The sequence below is a fragment of the Poromitra crassiceps genome, assembly GCF_964638095.1.
Source record: "Poromitra crassiceps genome assembly, chromosome: 14".
In the NCBI taxonomy this organism is placed as follows: Eukaryota; Metazoa; Chordata; class Actinopteri; order Beryciformes; family Melamphaidae; genus Poromitra; species Poromitra crassiceps.
In genome coordinates, this window is record NC_139633.1 from 44,187,627 (window position 1) to 44,206,075 (window position 18,449).

The window sequence follows — 18,449 nt, forward strand, 5'->3', positions numbered from 1 at the left end:
CACACACACACACACACACACCGCGGGAGCAAGCCAGCCATTCAAGGAAATGGCGACGCGATTTTACAGTAATCCATTTCAGACTCGTCTTGCCCGACAGGCAGACAGGCAGGCAGGCAGCAGCAACGCGCTTCTGACACGCCCGCTGTTAGGAGGAAGGAGGAGAAGACACACGGAGGGAGGAGTTTGAATGAGAGGGGTGTTTCCTGTTGTTATGGAGGAAATTACTGTTCAAAACTATTGTTTAGAATGTCTGACGGGATTACTGATGCCAAAAATGAATGGTTAAAGTGACTGTTTCACAAAAAGCCATTTATCTCTGAATAAATTTCCAGACGCTGAAACCATGCTGTACTCAACGGCTAATATCTACATAACTACTAACTCTGCAAACTAACTCTTTTAGACAGAGAAAGCACACATTCTATTAGTTATTTTTAGATGATTGATGTTCATGAATTCTTAACAGAAAAGAATCCTCGGCTGTTCTAAAATGAGCCAGAATCATCAAAAACACCCCTGGCACAACTTACCTACAGGAATGAAAACATGGCTGGCATTCAATGTGTTAAACAACAACACAACAGGGACGAACCATTTTTGTCTTCTTTGTCTGTTTTTGTCTTCAACACGTCAGTTTGTGCCGTCCACTGCCATTATAATGTGTGGACCCAGGGGTACCCGGAAGTAAATGTAAACATCCCCGCTGATTTGGTCTATAGGAAGTATTGGAACATAAGGTGAGAATAGCCTTGTGTGTGTGAGTAATTCACTGATGATGTCATTTATGACATCACAGTGGGACAGACAGGGAAACACTGAGGCCCAGCTCCCATTTATCCACCTTAAAAAATGTGGATGCCAAAAATGCCAAAAATGAATGCCAAAAATAAGGTGGATACCACCTTATTTTTGGCGGCCATTTTTGCCTGATCTGCTGATGGGTGCTTCTTCCGGTGTGATCCTCCCAGCCTTGTTGCTGACAGCTTGACACCCGTCTGGGCGAACGGAGCAAATCACTAATCAGGTCCAGCTTGGCAAAAATCTCGTCGATAAATATCCCTTTAAGAGCGCAGTGCATTCATGGGTAATCGCCTGCTGTGGCCAATATTAACCATTTCGAGTAACACTGTTTCCATACGGATCACCGGCGTTAGTTTGTTGTTTATAACGTGGCTATATTCATAACGTTTTCTATCTCGGATACGTTATTTCGAATCGCACATAGGTTACGCCAAACCCCACATATGTTACGCCTCGAATCCCACATAAGTTACCCTAAAACGCACATACTTTACGCCTCGAATCGCACATAGGTTACGCTAAAACCACCACCGCAAAGCGTGTGGGTTTCAGGACGAAACAGACTCGAGCCACTATACGTCATCTTAAGAGCACAATATTCCTGGAATGCAAGTTTACCTAAACAGTTACATGTCCTCTGCATTCTACATAAAATTAAGATATTACGGGTTGTTTTATTTTGTATGTTACATACTTATTGACCAAGTTATGTTCAATTCAGCCAGGGTACAAGAGACTGAGTGTAGGTGGCCATCTTTTCAAATCAAGTAGAATACATTAGGAAATGGCAAGCTGCAGCAATAGTCACGTTAAACCGGACCTTGTACGCACAATTATTTTTTACAGTGGGGCATTCAAAAATAAGGTGGATATACTGATGATGATGATGAACAATAAAAAAAAAAGTCTAAACAGGAAAGGGGCGTGACTTTGGTACCAAAACAAATGACGTCCACTCAGCTGTGACGTCGTAATTTCCGGTCCCAACAGATAGAGGAAAGAAAGATGGCGGCCGAGTCAGACCGAGAAAGAGAGCCTCCGACCGCTCTGAGCGACGCAGACTTCCTCAGCTTCTCTGCTAAAGACACGGCCGAGGTAAGCACAAGCAGCGCAGCTTAGCTTGACTCGCTCATGTCTGTGTGTGACACCGAGCTGCTGTCAAGCTTTAGCAGCGAGTTAACAGCAGCTAGCCTAGTTGCTAACTAACGGGTTAGATTTGACAGGCAGAAAGCTGCCGTGCTGCTCAGACACTGACACACAATTAAAGTGTTATTATCTGTCTGACATGACATCGAGCAAACCCCTTTACAGGAGCTAGCCTTATGTTAGCTTCGCTTAGCCGTGAGTTTAGGCGGACACATCTGACATACAACAAACAGCAGCTAGCCTTAGCTTAGCTGTTATTATCTATCTGACATCCAGCTGTTATGGAAAGGGAGCTCCTTTAGCCAACCTGTGTCACCATAATACCCAGAGTGCCTTGTGGCACCGAAAAGAAGATAACGTTAGGTGTGTTTACGTTTACGATGGAAAGTGAAGGGAAATGTTTTCTGATAATTAGATCAGTCACCTACAGTTTCCTAAATGCTATTGTAGCATTGTCAGGAACGAGGCGAGAGTCAGGATCTAGTCACCGCACTTTATTCTTTATCACACACAGGTCCGGGGCTACTGTCAGCCGTAGCCCACGCCAAAACAACCCCACAACACACACCAAAACCCCTGCTAGCTTCCTCCTAGCTTCTCCGCTCTTCCCACACACAACCTTCCCTCTCAGGTTCCACACACCAACTCTCCGAGCTGTCCCCCGCTCTCACAGCTCCCCTCCCCCCAGCCAATCACAGGTGAATCCCTCTCTCACCCCCCCCACTGGCTACATGTCGCCTTCACAGACCCCCCGTAACTCCCCATGCACAGAACAGTACAACACACAACAGCAGCACACAAACCCAACCCGTTACACTTCCCCCGCACATCAAAGCTTCTGGCCCACCAGAAGCACACAAGTCCCTCTCCCCCCCCCCCAGTGGGGTCACTCCTCCGCCAGGTGACTCTCCTCAGCCCCCCCCCCCCCCCTGTGTCCCACAGTCATCACACGCACTGCAGTAGTTCCGCACATCCTCCTTGTGTTTGCCCCAGTAGTGTCCCCCACGAACACGGCGGAGCGTCTCCTCATGCCCGCGATGCCCGAGACAGCCGAGGCCCTTGTGCGCCCACCGCAGTACCAGCCCTCGGAGGGAGCTGGGTACAACCGTCTGGAACCCTCTTTTCTCCCCCCTCCCCAAAACTCCATCTTCACTCAGACGCAGCTTCGCAAACATATCCCACAGTCCTTTCGTGGCACCGGAAAACGTGTGAATCTCCTCCACAGGGGGCCGGCGTCCGGCCACCACCCACGTGTACACCGGACCGATATCCGCGTCCTCCGCCTGCCTGCGTTTCCACTCCTCCGCTTCGACCGACCAAATGGCCATGTCGTCCTCGCCCGCCAGGTCCACATCTGAACATTCCCCCTCTTTCTCCGCCTCTCGCCCACGCTCGTCCTCCTGTCCCCCTCCCCCAGGGGGCGGCGTGTTCAGGACAGCAGGGAGAACACAAACGGCCGCGACCACCACCTCGGCTTCCCGTACAGCAACCGTGGGGGGCGTAGCGCAGCTCGGCTGTGCCGGTCCCTCCGGCGTTAGTAGCGACACCTGCTCACTTGGAAATATGAGCGTTGCTCTCCCGATCCTAACAAAGTTCTCTTCCCCCCGGCTTTCCACACTCTCCCCAACCCGTGTCTCTTCCCTGACTTCCACTGTCCCAGTGCAGTCTCTGGCCAAATGTCCAGGCCTCTTACACGACCAGCAGAGTCTCACCTGCCAGCCGCCTGCACGTCTCTCCTCTCCCGCCGTCCTCTGCTCCCCGACAGCCTCCGGACACCCCCTGGCGAGATGCCCGAAGGCTCCGCACGACCAGCAGACACCTGGTCGGCCCCAGTATCGTTGCTCCGCGTACCCCGTCTGTCCCCCGGGACCGCTGCGGCACCACCTCGCCACGTGGCCCGGTTCTCCACAGGTCCAACACACTCTTTGCGGCTCCTCCGTCCGCTTCTCTCCGCGCTGCGCGACTTCCCATAGTAGCTCCATAAGCCCCTCTGCCCAGGCAGGCGTCGCTTCCAACAGCAGTCTGACCTCCTGCATCAAGCGGGCCTCCACGCCGGCAAGTACCGCGCTGAGCTCCTGCTTCAGGCGGCCCTCCATGCTAGCAAGTACCGAGCTAAACTCCGGGGTCGGTAGTTCCTTTTCCCCCCCGTCCACCGACAGGCATTCTTCTCTGCGCACCATTCCACGTGGTCCTTGTAGCAGCTAGCACACAAACAGCTAACTGCTAATGCCAGGTCGCGCTCGAGCCTTCCAGTCGTTAGTTTTTCTTCTGACGCCAGTGTAGCATTGTCAGGAACGAGGCGAGAGTCAGGATCTAGTCACCGCACTTTATTCTTTATCACACACAGGTCCGGGGCTACTGTCAGCCGTAGCCCACGCCAAAACAACCCCACAACACACACCAAAACCCCTGCTAGCTTCCTCCTAGCTTCTCCGCTCTTCCCACACACAACCTTCCCTCTCAGGTTCCACACACCAACTCTCCGAGCTGTCCCCCGCTCTCACAGCTCCCCTCCCCCCAGCCAATCACAGGTGAATCCCTCTCTCACCCCCCCCACTGGCTACTTGTCGCCTTCACAGACCCCCCGTAACTCCCCATGCACAGAACAGTACAACACACAACAGCAGCACACAAACCCAACCCGTTACACTATACAACTTTTTTTTTTTTTTAAGATAAAAATTGAAGGGACATATTTCATATTCCATCTTTTATTTTTGTATGGCTAAAATAAGATTTTACATCAGTAATGTACAACTTAGTTGAGCAATTGTGCGCTGTGCATGCCACTAGAGCAGGCAACGCCACGAATCTAGCGCATCGTTTCCACACTTCAAAACGCAACGCACACACTTCAAAACGCAAAGCTAACGTTAGTTTACATCCATATCGAGTGTGTAGCCTAGCATAACGCTAAGGGTGTATTCACACCTGTAGGTCGTTTGCTTTGTTCCGATTCAGGTACTTAATTGATACAATTGTTGCATTTGTGCTTTGGTTCGTTTGTGTTCACACACAGCCACAAATCAAACGGTCCAAATAGTATTGCCAAGCCTCCTGGATTGGCAAGGAGACACTCGGGATGGAAAAAATAATTCCCAGAGATTTTATATGATTATAAGAATGCCTTTTGTTAGACCTACATTATAGGCTATGTCGGGTGAGTGCTGAGAGAGAGAGGGAGAGAGAGTTATTTATTTATGTAGGCTATGTAAGCCTATGTATTTATTTAGCCTGTTTAGGCTATCGGGAATTTGGAGATAGAAGATCAAAGACCCTCACAACTTCTGCTATTACCATCACAGAGACTTCAGAGGATTAGCCGAGACATAGGCTATATGAACACCTGTCCTGTCAGGAATAAAATATTAATAAATAATTTAATAATAGCCTACGGACATTTCGAGGGAGACATGCAATCAGTCCGATTGTCTGATTGAACCAGACAATCTTATCACAAAGAAGCCTGGCTCTGATTACCACGACTTGTTTTCATTTATTGAATGGAGACCAGAGTTAAGTAGATTTCAAACTGCTGATGTGATGATCCAAAAATCCCCCAAAGTTTATCCATGCAAGTCACAAGTCGCCAAAACAGGATCTGAATGAAGATGTTGTTTTTAAACGATAAAAATGCTCGTTCTTCAGGCCATTACACACAGCTCAGCTGACTACGCAGCTGGTTTATCAAAAAATGCGCACTGTTTCCTGCAGTTGTGGCGGATCGAGGTCGGATCACGTTCTCACCACAAACGAACCACACCAGAGTTTGTTTAAAGCTGACCGAGACCACCCTTTCTTGCTCCAAACGAGATAGGTGTGAATACACCCTAAGTTACAGTAACTTACCGAGCTGAGCCCGCTTCCCCGGCATCATCATTCATGGATCCAATGTGTTTTCATTTGAGGTGTTCACGCATTATTGTGGTACTTCCATGTCATGACAGACTTTGCAGAGTTTGCAGGTAACTTTTTAGTTGTAGTTTTTGTTAATGTGAAGTGCTCTCATACTTTTGATGACCGAACCCGACTGAATGGCTTTCCTCCGCCATGTTTCAAGTTGTTGTTGTTTCTTGGTATGCCCATACAGTTGTGTTGTGGCCGCATGCATGTGTTGTGGTGTTCGTGTGACAATAAAAGACGGGGCTTGTCCCGTTACGAGAGAGAGAGTTTTTACAGAGGAGAAAGTGAGTGACGTAGTAGGCCCCGCAACACGGGGAGTACATATAGCCAGCTCTACGCCGCAGCAATGGTCAGCTGTTTTGAAACAAAACACCTGTCCTGCAAATCAATAATGAAATTTGTTGCCAACTAATTTAATAATAATTTTTTATCGATTAGTTGTTGCAGCCCTAGGCCCAGCCACTAATAACAAACATAACGGACCTACACACTGCCTTGATATGTTCACCGCGTCATCAGAGCTCAGATCAGTACCATTGAATATTAAATATTAGGGGTGTCACAATATATCGTCCCACGAAATTTCGCGATAGTAAAACGTCACGATATGTATCGTTGAGATGAAATCTGATATCGCAAAAAAAAAAAAAAAAAAATTTTTTTTTTTTTTTAAATAGACTAAGAAACGTCTTTGTTTGTTGAAGTTCACTGTGTGGAAAGTAGTTCAGTTGAACAAGTCTCTGAAGAGACACATGAGAAGTTATACAGGAGAGAAACCATTACCGTAAATTCCGGACTATAAGCCGCGGCTTTTTCCCCGTTTTTTGGCCTTTTTTGGCCCCTGCGGCTTATATAACGGTGCGGCTTATCTATGGATTTTTTCAGGAAAAACAAAAAACAAAAACGGAATTCTCTCTTCTTTAGCACTCTTTCTAACTATAAATCCACTTCTGTTTTAATTTCCTCTCTTGCCCTCTTTTCACCACACTGTATGACACTGTATGACACTGTGTGCACTGTAAAAAAGAAACACAGGTGGTGTTGTGTTATGTTGTTTTGTTGAAATGTTAATAAATGGGAGCTTCCTCAAACAGCCATCTCTTTCCCGACAATCCCCTCTGTGCATGAACCCTTACATATGGTAATTAAACATTAAAACACAAAAAAAAAAAAAAAAAAAAAAAAAAATACCATTAAAACACCCGCGGCTTATAGTCCGGTGCGGCTTATATATGTAAAAAACAGTCAACTTTGCAGGTGCGGCTTATACACCGGTGCGGCTTATAGTCCGGAATTTACGGTAAATTGAGTTTCTGGCAAAACTGTTTACTTGACAGGAAAAACTGAAGATGCATAAAAAATAGATTAAGAAAAGTCTTGTTGTTTGAGTTTGAAGAAAAACTGAAGATGCATAATGAGAATTTATACTGCTGAGAAACCTTTTAGTTCAAAGTAAATCTAAGTGACGGTGTAACTCATTCTATTTCAAGATAAGCCTTATCTCCAATCTCATGTTTTTTCTAGTTGTTATTGTAATAACAATTTCCCACAACAGCATGTTTTGTATTTGTGCATTTCAAATAAAATACTACTTTTCCAGTCATATATTGTCATTAGTCAAGTTTAAAAGAATATTGTTAAAATCGTATCGTATCGTATCGTTATCGTGAACCCAGTATCGTGATACGTATCGTATCGTGAACTGAGTGTATCGTGACACCCCTATTAAATATATAAATATAAAATTGATTGATTGAATATTGAATAGATTCTGATCGTCAGTACTACTGACTTGTCTCCCCCCCCCCCCCCCCCCCCCCATAGGCATGGCTTGCAGCCCCGGACCTTCGAGCCCAGGTGTACCAGCACCTGGCGGTGTTTGTGCCCAGGGTGTTCTGCCTGGGGCCCAGCCTGGGCAGCCTGGCTGTGACCCAGAGAGAGGAGCTAGCCACACAGCTGCTGCTGCTAGCCCCGCTCGAGTGGCTGCTGCTGGGTCATGAGCCTAGCGCTGGCCTGGCACACCTCCAGGAGTACAACCAGCAACCCCTGCTCTGTGGTCACGTATTCAAGGTGGGGGAGCCCACCTACAGCTGCAGGTAACACACACACACACACACACACACACACACACACACACACACACACACACACACACACACACACACACACACACACACACACACCTCCCTGCTCTGTGGACATGTGTTCAAGGTGGGAGAACCCACTAGGGGTGTCAAATAGGGCTGCAACTAACGATTATTTTGATAATCGATTAATCGGTCGTTTATTTGTTCAATTAATCGATTAATCGGATTAAAAAATGCACTGATATTGTTTCCATCCGTTTATTGAAAAACAACTTTTTGTTTGTTAACACATTGACTGCCAGCCGTTTTTTTTTTGCTGTAGGTAGCTTTTGCCAAGCCGTTTTTTTGAGGATTCTGGCTCATTTTACAAGAGCCGAGGATTCTTTTCTGCTTGGAGTTTGTCAACACAAAGTTCACAAAAGTACTAATAGAATGTGTGCTTTCTCTGTCTAAAAGAGTTAGTTTGTAGAGTTAGTAGTTATGTAGATATTAGCCGTTGAGTACAGCATGGTTTTAGCGTCTGAGACAGGAAGCTGAGATAATCGCAGTTTTGTGAAATTCAATCAAACAGGCAGAACAGTCACTTTAACCATTTATTTTTGGCATCAGTGAGAGATCAGACATCCAAACAATATAGTTCCGAACGCCCTCTCCTTCAACTCCTCCCTCCGTGGGCGTGTCTAGTGGCTTTCAGCCTGCGTTTGTCACAAGCAAGTGCTCTGCTGCTGGGAGTTTGAGCAGCGTCCCTCCCTGGCAGCGAGTTTGAGCAGCCTCCCTCCCTGGCAGCGAGTGTGGATAGGTCTCACTCGTCTCTTGGGTTTGAGAGCCCCGATGAAGCCCCGTGCGACTCTAGGCTTTATGCTGCCCACACAGTCCATTTCTGGAACCCCCCACCGCAGCAGCGCGAAAGCGTCCCCGCCTACAGTATGAGAATGAGGCTCGTTCGTTTCTGACTGTAAAATCGCCAAGCCATTCCTTGAGAATGGAGGAAGCAGCCGCGGGAGGCGGCTGCTTTTGGTTGACTTTATCTCTGTCGGGAGAGGACCGTCGCCACCTAGCTGGTCGGTAAAATAGATTATACACATTCAATACTTCCAATATCTCCATAGGAGACGCGGGGGGCATTGATCCACGTAGCACCGTCAAAAAAAAAAAATCGATTTTTTTTTTGACGTATTAATACGTCAATGGCAGTGAACCGCTGGATTTTTTTTGACGTATATATACGTCAGTGGCAGTCAACGTGTTAAACAAAAACTCACCGGGCTTTGCTACATCAAATAGCTTTGACAGGGCATGAACGAATACAAAATACATACAAATGTATGGTGTAAGTGCAAAAGATATCTTCATATCTTCTTAAATAAAGTGCTTTAACGCAGTGGTTCTCAACTGGTGTAGCCTCAGGACCCACTATTTTCCTTGTCATGAAGTCGCGACCCAAATTTCGGATTTTTTTTTGAACCACTCAAATTAATTGCACAAAAAATAGCGCATTAATTTAATACACAATGCCTTCATGCACTGTTATAAACTTCAAATGAACAAAAAAGTGCAACAGAAGTGCAACTAGGGCTAAAAACCAATTGAAATAAGGCAGACTTGAATTACAGGCCTATATGTTTTTAAATTTAAACAAGTCAAACTGGTCATGCTCAGAAAGTCTTATTTGAACTGTATGAAATATGAAATAAAATGCAGACTTATCTTGAATTACATGCCTATATGTTTTTAAACAAGTTAATAATAATAATAATAATAATAATAATATTAATAATAATAATAATAATAATAAAACAAGTTAACCTGGTCATGCTAATCCAGTTTCAATAGTCTGAATTTAACTAATATGAAATAAAAAGGAATCACAGGCAGGCTATATGATTTTTAGTTAAACTGGTCATAACTTTTAATTAAACTGGGGCCATGCTAATCCAGTTTCAATCATCTGAATTGAACTAAAATTAAATATGAAATTAAAAGGCAGACTTCTCTTGAATTACAGGCAGAGCATATGCTTCAGCTTGTTAAACAAGTAGAACTGGTCAGGCTAATCCAGTTTCAATAATCTGAATTTAACTCAAATGAAATATGAAAAAAAAACAAAAAAAATAAAACATTTTTTTTTTTTTTTTTTTTTTGCCAAAAAGGCAACGAATTGATAATCAAATTTGTTGCCAACAAATTTAATAATCGATTTTAATCGATTTAATCGATTAGTTGTTGCAGCCCTAGTGTCAAAATTAATCGTATAATCGATGCATCGCGATGCGGATGTGTGAGTCGAATCGAATCGTTGACAGATGAATCGTTGAATCGTTTATGTTAAAATTTCTGTTGACATTCAGATTTTAAAGCACTTTCTAAATAAAAAAGGGACTTGATATTTATCTGACTGCTTGTATTAATTGATGAAAAAGTAGCCATGTGCAGTAATAATACAGAAAATTGAGGATTTGATAGCGATACTGCTATACTGCAAAACTTTGAGCGGTATTGAGATGCATCGTGGAATCGAATCGTTGACAGATGAATCGTAAATCGAATCATGAGGCCAGTGAATATTCACAGCCCTAGAACCCACCTACTAGCCTGGCATTGCCAGACCAATTCACATTGCACTGCATTAGTCTGGATTCTCTCAGTGCAATATTTGCATTTCCAGGGGGAATTACCGCAGTGCAAAATGCCTCAACCAATCAGAGCAACAAAACATGTGACGCAGCACAGAGCTCAACCAATCAGAGCAACAAAACGTGTGACGCAGCACAGAGCTCAACCAATCAGAGCAACAAAACGCGTGACGCAGCACAGAGCTTAACCAATCAGAGCAACAAAACGTGTGACGCAGCACAGTGCGATTGAAAACACATGTAAACACACTCACGTTTTTTAAGCAACTTTATTATCAGTGATCAGTCACTGATCAACTGGTTTGCCAACCACCATGAGAGCGTTACAGCAAGCCGAGGCATATCGTAGCCTGTTGGATAGGGGCACCTAGTGGTGCTGTTTTTAACGTTTTGCCTTTATTTGATAGGACAGTATGTAGACAGGGAAGCAGGGAGAGAGAGAGAGGAGGATATGCAGCAAATGACCGCAGGTTGAATTCGAATCTGGGTCACTGCGTGACGGACTAAGCCCACGTTCACACCATACGCCGAAGCAACGCTCAACCTACGTTGAACCCCACAAGTTTCCTTTTGGCATCCTTGTTAACAGGCGAGGCCGTTCACACCAGCCGCGCGTGCCTTGCTCGTTCAGGATTCAGTCCTATTTTCCAAGTGTGAATCTGCCAGGCATGAAGTCAATGGAAATTGTGGGCAGGGGCAAGGCGCACCGAGCGAGGTGCTGAGGAAAAGAGAGTGCTTCTTGTGTGACCGGTTAAGCGTGGCGTTAAGCAACTTCAGCGTGGCTTTAGCTTCAGTTCTGCTTCTGTTAAAGGCCGGCTTTCCTGATTTTCAACCATATTTGTGTCATTACAATGTCAGTAGTTGGATTAGATAAGCAGCCTTCACCTCCCCTCAATCAACCCTCCTGGCTGATATCCCTTATCTCTCACATATTTTCTGCCCGCTCCGACGCGTTTCACGTCAGAGCGGCCAAGTCCAGCCCTGTGGAAGAGAGCAGCTGTAAACTACAAGTGTTGTGGGGGTGTGCCGCCATGGTTCCGCCTCTAGAGGTCCTCCACGCCCCTTCACAGCTCCTGAAGAAAAACAAAAGGCAGCCATCTTTTTTCACCGCATAGCCTAGGCTAGCTAATGTTAGCTCCCCTAGCTCTTTGCAAAGAACCATATCTCGGGAACGGAAGCAGCTACAGACACGGGACTGGCGGCATTGGAAAGCTCGTCAAATTTTACATCTAGTAGAAGGTGCCTTGAAGTTACGAAATCAACGCTGAGCAATGTACCCATTTTTACATTAAATAGTTACAACATCAGATGCTCATAACTCCTAGGAAAATGCCTTAAACTGCATGAAACTTTTTGTGTGAAGACATCTCCCGACATATATACTTCGGTTTAAATTTGGTGCAATTTGGAGCCAAAAAAAAAAAAATCTTCTTCTTCTTCTACCATTGTTTTATGTCAAAGCCTTCTTCTTCTTCTTCTTCTTCTTTGAGTTTTATGGCGGTTGGCAAACATATATGTGCATTACCGCCACCTACTGGAGTTTGATATCAGCCAAATGCCTGAGGGGTGGGCGTGGAATAGAAGGCCACGAGCCCAGTGCATTGTGGGAAGTGTAGGATTTCTGCTCCCCGCTCCCGCCCCTCCCCTCCACCAGCCCCCCCCCCCCCCACACACACACAGAGTGGATTTTGGTTGATTGCTCAGGCTCTGAACAACCAATTCAAAAAATTTCAACGGATTCCTACTCCTTAGGGGCGTGAGATTTAATATATCTTCATATTCCCCACAGGAAAGCCTTCCTTTAAGCGGCCGGTGTGACCAAAGGGTAAACCTTAGTGGAAAGCGTGAGCCACTGGGCCCCCCTGCCTAGTGGTGCTTTGATGGAAATACATGTTTTGTATAGAGCTGCACCGATCCACATTTTTTCAGTTCCAATCCGATTCCGCTATCTGAATTTGGATATCTGCCGATACGATACTGATTCCCATAGCAGAGCTCTTGGCAACTCTCCCAAGGAGCTGCAGCCTCCATAGTAGCTCGCTCCTACTGCGACATCAGTTAGTCTTTGGTTTCGTATCAATTATCTCATAGCAGTGTTTCCCCTAGAAAAATGTTCAGGCCTGGAGGGATTTCGAAACGTACCCCGACCCGAATGGTGGCGGGCCCTCGCTGGCGACGCTAAACTTTTAGCTAACCTGTTCGCATCTATGTTGGCAATGGCATAGTATCATCATACTATTATGAGATGCGATGCGAACAGTTGTATTATGGGATGTGCGTTTCCCAGGCAACGTCACACGTTGACATGTTTTTGAACAGCACTGCACGCTGGCACAATGCTCCTAAAAGCAAAATGCTTATTGTTTTGAATTATTTGGCATCTTCTATTACTGTCCACTATCAACACCAGTATTGTTGTATTGTAATAATATGTCATAAAGTTTTATTGAAATTTTGGGGAGAGCAGGGGAAAAAAAATCTAACCGCCCCCCCCCCCCCCCCCCCTTTTTTTTTGCAATTATTTACTGGCCTGGCAGGGGCGCTGTTGGCCTGGCGAGCCCGCCAGGCCTGTAGAATGGTAGGGGAAACACTAAATAGCATTAGTTACCTGGCTAATAATATTCCACAATATCCAATTAAACAATTAATAAAGGTCATTTGATATTTAGAAAACAATTGATCCACACAAAATTATTAATTTAACATTTCAACAAATACAGTAAGCAACAATTAAACACCCCTGCGACTAAAATATCTCCAAAAGTAAGAAGGACATGTTGTTGAGTTGGCTAACCGCTAACGTTACTACCTCACTTCTACTACTACTTACTAGCACTGTTTCATGTTATGTTACGGTGGGTTTATGGTCCAGTGCAGGCTATGAATGGAGTCTGGATCGGAATGTGGATCAGCGTCATTAGTCCGATATCCGATATGTGAATTACGTCATATCGGCACCCGATACCGATATCCCATCCCTAGTTTTGAACTGAATGTTGAATATGGGCATGCGCGCTCTGTTGTTGTTGTTGAAGTAGTCTGCTAGCAGCGGTTTGGAAATAAATAACACGTACAATTCCATGATTGACCAATCAGATGAGTATAGAGCCAGAATCACGCCCTCTTCTGGTTTAGGCATACGCACCAAGAGATTTCATTAGTGGTCGGGCCAGCGAAGCGGCAGGGCTACTTATTGTATTTGCCATTATTCTTCTTCTTTTTCTCCCCGGAAGTTGGACTTCCCATGCAGGAAAATAAACCAAACTTTGCACAGTCCCATACCAAACTTAGTCGATGCGAATTTGGCGCCAATAGTCCTGATGGTGGCGCTACAGTGACCGTCTAAAGTTTCAAACTTTGAAAATTCATAACAAATCAGGCATACGTGCTACGGCTTTGCAACTTTCACTGAAATGTGCGCCCAAGTGATGCAATCTATGGCCAATTATGAAGTCTAAAGACCGCAAAACTGTAAAACTAATGAAACCCTACTCCTCACACATTCTTTCTTCAAACGACACCAACCTTCAGCATCTGCATCATTAGACTGTCACACACAAAAAATTCTGACAGATTTTTGATTGATCAAAAATTGAGCCCACAGTACATCAAAATGTTTGACTGTAAACGGAACTGTAAACAGCTACGGGTTAGGGTTAGGGTTAGGGTTACCCTAACCCTACTGCAGATTTTTGCTAAATAAGATTGTGCTGTCACAGTAGTTGAAGTGTGCAAAATGTATCTCAAAAACTGAATATTGGACAGTATTTTGAATTCTGCCCCCATGTATAGCTAAAAAGAGCATCGTAATTGCGCTAATGATGTCGAGCAATGATGTCATCAGTGATGTCATCAATGATGTCATCCTTACTGGGTGAGCAGACTGGGTGGGTGATGTCATAGTTGTTGCTATGTCGTCGGTGATGTCATACTTGCTGCTGTGATGTCATCGGTGATGTCATACATGCCAAAGTATGATCAACAGTGGAAAAAGGAGCTTCTTTTTAGAGAAAAAATTAATGCAGAAGTGTTGGTACACAGGTAACCTGCACAGGTTTACAATACAATGTACAACTTAAAAAAATAGGAGACACGGGAAAGAAAAACGCAATGCGTTTCAACCTCACTGGGTCTTCGTCAGGCTGGAAGTTGAGGTGTCTGTCTGGGTCTTCGTCAGTTCGTCACAGCCTGACGAAGACCCAGTGAGGTTGAAACGCATTGCGTTTTTCTTTCCCGTGTCTCCTATTTTTTGAACATGAATGAACATGACATGCACCCACACAAGGTAGAATGTGTTGCAGTAAACAAAATATATCTGTGTTTTTGTGATGTGTGTGCAGGGAGTGTGCAGCCGACCCAACCTGTGTTCTCTGCATGCAGTGCTTCCTGGGCAGCGTACACAAAGAGCACCGCTACAGGGTGAGTACACAGTACGCACACACGCACACACAGACACCTGACAACTGACTTCCGGGATTTTGTGACATCAAAAAGTAACACTCATTTAATTTGCCCACTTATAGTGCCGCGGCCGCCCTGCCAACTGAATGTGGAAGACCAAACCTTGTCTGTAGTATAGCTGTGTAGAATGGAAACATTTACAGAAAACAATCAACTGCACCAAAGATGGATCTATCCCAACAGATCTCTCATGTTATCAAAATGGCCTAAAGTTAATGAGGGGAGAGACAGAGCACATAGTCCCACAGAGGCAGATAATTAATTGTATTTATTTATTTTTATTTAACCTTTATTTATACAGGGGAGGCCCTTGAGAGCAAGCTCTCATTTTCAAGGGAGCCCTGTTACAATAAGAACAATTACAGTAGTTACATGTTAACAGACAACAGGTAAAACAAACAGGATAAGGTAAAAGTACATCAACCAAAACAAGAGCATTCATTGTGCAGGGTACCCTCAAGGAGTACTCTAAAAGATTCTAAGGGGACTAATTGGTCCAGTTTTAAAGTGTTCTGGAGCGTGTTCCATTTGTCAGGGGCGTAAGAGGAAAAGGCAGTCCTTCCTAGTTCTGTCCTCACAGGTGGTGCAAACAGTCTGATATGTGATTGAGAACGTGTTCGATAACAAACAAGGCTATACGTTGCTATATCAGCCTCTGTTCAGTAGCTTTGTAGCTACCTACTAGCTAACAATGCTAACCGAACATGATGAATGCTGAATTTCACATATTGCTCTAATCAGAGCGAAACATAGATGACACAAACCCATATTAACGTTAAAATTACATAATTAATACATACAATTTTGTGTTAAAACATCAACAAACATCTTTATAATAATTCTGTTATGACCATTAACGATACAAGTCGCCATTTTGATGTGGCTATGACGTCAACTTGGACAAAGCGGAGCACTGAATGATACCCGAAGTTCCGATCTGTAATTCCGACCTGGACGACTGTTCAATACACTTTTCACAGGTCAGAAGTTCAGAACCGATTTTTCCCGGTGGTCCGAGTTGTCATGAATGCGGTATAATGCCTGGGGCTGATGTGAGCTTGACGTTAGGCATATTTACGAATGGTAAATTATCCACACAAGACAATAATGTTATTAGTTGTGGTTCTGGGTGGTAATTAGGGCTGTGGCGATTCACTTATCTCCCGATTCGATACTATCACGATTCTTGGGTGCCGATTCGATTTATATTGCGATTCTTAAGTATTGCGATTCTACGATTATTGCGATTCGATATTACGATTTATTGCGATTTTTGTTTATTTTTTTCTTTTCTTTTCTTTTTTCAGTTTGCTTTTTTACACTAGATTAGAACATGGGAAAAGTTGAATCATACACTAGAGACTGTATATTATATCATGAGTAGGGCTGGGCGATATAGTTAAAAACAGGGGTGGACTGGGATCATAATTCAGGCCGGGCATTAGATACCAAGCAGGCCAGGCCGATATGGGCCGACGCGTGTGAAATTTGGGCCGTTTGAAGCCCAATTTGGGCCGTTTGAAGCCAGATTTGGGCCGTTTGAAGTCCAATTTTACAATGAGATGCACCCGCTTTAACCCTGAAGTGTAATTATTACTTCAGACTAACTAATAAAGTAATAAAACCACTAGTAAACCAGTAGGCGGCGTCTGGCCTGCTGTTCAGTGAGTGGCCTGACTGCAAGCACAATTTTTTTTTTTTTTGCGATTATCGATTCTGGAATAAAAGATCGATTCAAAAAATCGTGACATTAAAAATCGCGATACTTAGGTGAATCGATTTTTCCCCCCACCCCTAGTGGTTAATCGATTATCTATATTAGTTAGCCGCGTTTAGCATCAAGCTAACTTTATAATAGACAGCCTCACAGCACCTAACACAGCAAGCTGACGCTAATGTGCTGTTAGCTGGACGCAACCAAACGGAACAGATCTGTTACAGTCAGTCAACCAGTGTTCCATGACCATAAGTATAACGGTAGTAACGTTAGGCATATTTGCGACTGTTGCATTATCCACACAAGACAGTAATGTTATTAGCGGAGCTTCTGACTGGGTGGTAAATCCATTAGCTCCGCGTTAGCAAGCAGCTAACATTATCTATACACGGTAGGGTGACCAGATCCCAACTAACCAGATGTGGGACAAAGAGTACGTTTGTGTGGGACAATGTGGGATACGTTACCGGTGCATCGAGGTAGTCTAAGATATTGATATAAACGTCTATCTAACTTAAGAAATAAACATTTCCATTCTGCCCCTTAGCTCATAACATACAGTATGCTTTGCCCTCTGGTTGATTCAGTAGCACATAAGAGACTATGCAAATAAAAACTTAACAATATATTTTATTTAAATGCAACTTTCACAACTCTGACCTGATGACCGCTGAAGCCCACGGTCATCCATGGTATTTCCATGATATAATTTTCTTTTGGAAAGGATCTGTGTATATATATATATATATATATATATATATATATATATATATATATATATATATATTTCAAATATATACATACTACTGCATGCGCTGGGACGCGTCATCAGTGATGTTAACTGGGGTCGTGGGGTGTTTCGGGTCTGTCAACATCATACACCCTCGCCCAGTAGACCCAGCCGATTACGACCCCGACCCGCGTCCCAGAAGCAGCCGCTCACGGATCAGCCTTCCTACTCTGTCTGCAACGTTGCCCGCGGAAGGGTTGATCACGCCCAATCCGCTGCAATAGAGTTAGTGCTACACCGCAGTATTGCAAGACCCTTCGGTGCATGGAGGTCTAAGGCCCTGTGGAGTGATTCCAGGCCGGGCACCTCCTTCGTCTCACCAGAACCTCCCGTGGAAAAAGACAATCCTACCATGCCGTACCATGAACAGGGAGGATGCCTCAAGGAGGCCTGTGCGCTGCATGTCATTCGCCTGCGCCGAGCACCTTGCTCTAGCCTGAAGGACCCCAGGCCGCGCCGATGTTTACGCAGATTTTCAGGAGGCTGATCCATAGCATTTGTGGATTTCTCCCTCACGAGAGAGCCAGGCTGGGGTGCTAAAACCCATCCCGTACCGGATGCCGTCTCTCCGACAGTCAACTGTCTCTCCAGCTTGTCACCAAACTATACTTGGTTGTCACCTAGTCTATTCCTAAGTGTCACTGGCCAGGGGGAGCCAGGATTTTAATTTCAAATATATACATACTACTGCATGCGCTGGCCTGGACCTGGGGGGGTCCTTGACCCCCACTTTGAGAACCCCTAACTTAAGAGCGGTGTGTTTTTGTTTTTTTGTCACTGGGTTGTGCAGTGCACACAACCCATCTGACAGAGACTGACAGCTGAAATGGTTTGGGAGTGGTTAATGTGAGTGTTGCACAGTGTGGTAAATGGTAGTTACTTCAGCTGCTGTTACCTTATCTGTGTTT

General features: G+C 44.8%; 1 protein-coding gene across 1 annotated transcript in view; it reads left to right on the forward strand.

Moving 5' to 3' along the window:
• Nucleotides 1-1,809: 1,809 nt before the first annotated feature.
• ubr2 (ubiquitin protein ligase E3 component n-recognin 2) overlaps nucleotides 1,810-18,449 on the forward strand; it is a gene marked incomplete at its 5' end in the record, with an annotated part of 209,586 nt that continues 192,946 nt past the window's right edge. The window contains 3 exon segments of the mRNA XM_083650803.1: nucleotides 1,810-1,899; nucleotides 7,678-7,949; nucleotides 14,914-14,992. Of these exon segments, the coding sequence (XP_083506929.1) occupies nucleotides 1,810-1,899; nucleotides 7,678-7,949; nucleotides 14,914-14,992 (441 nt within the window).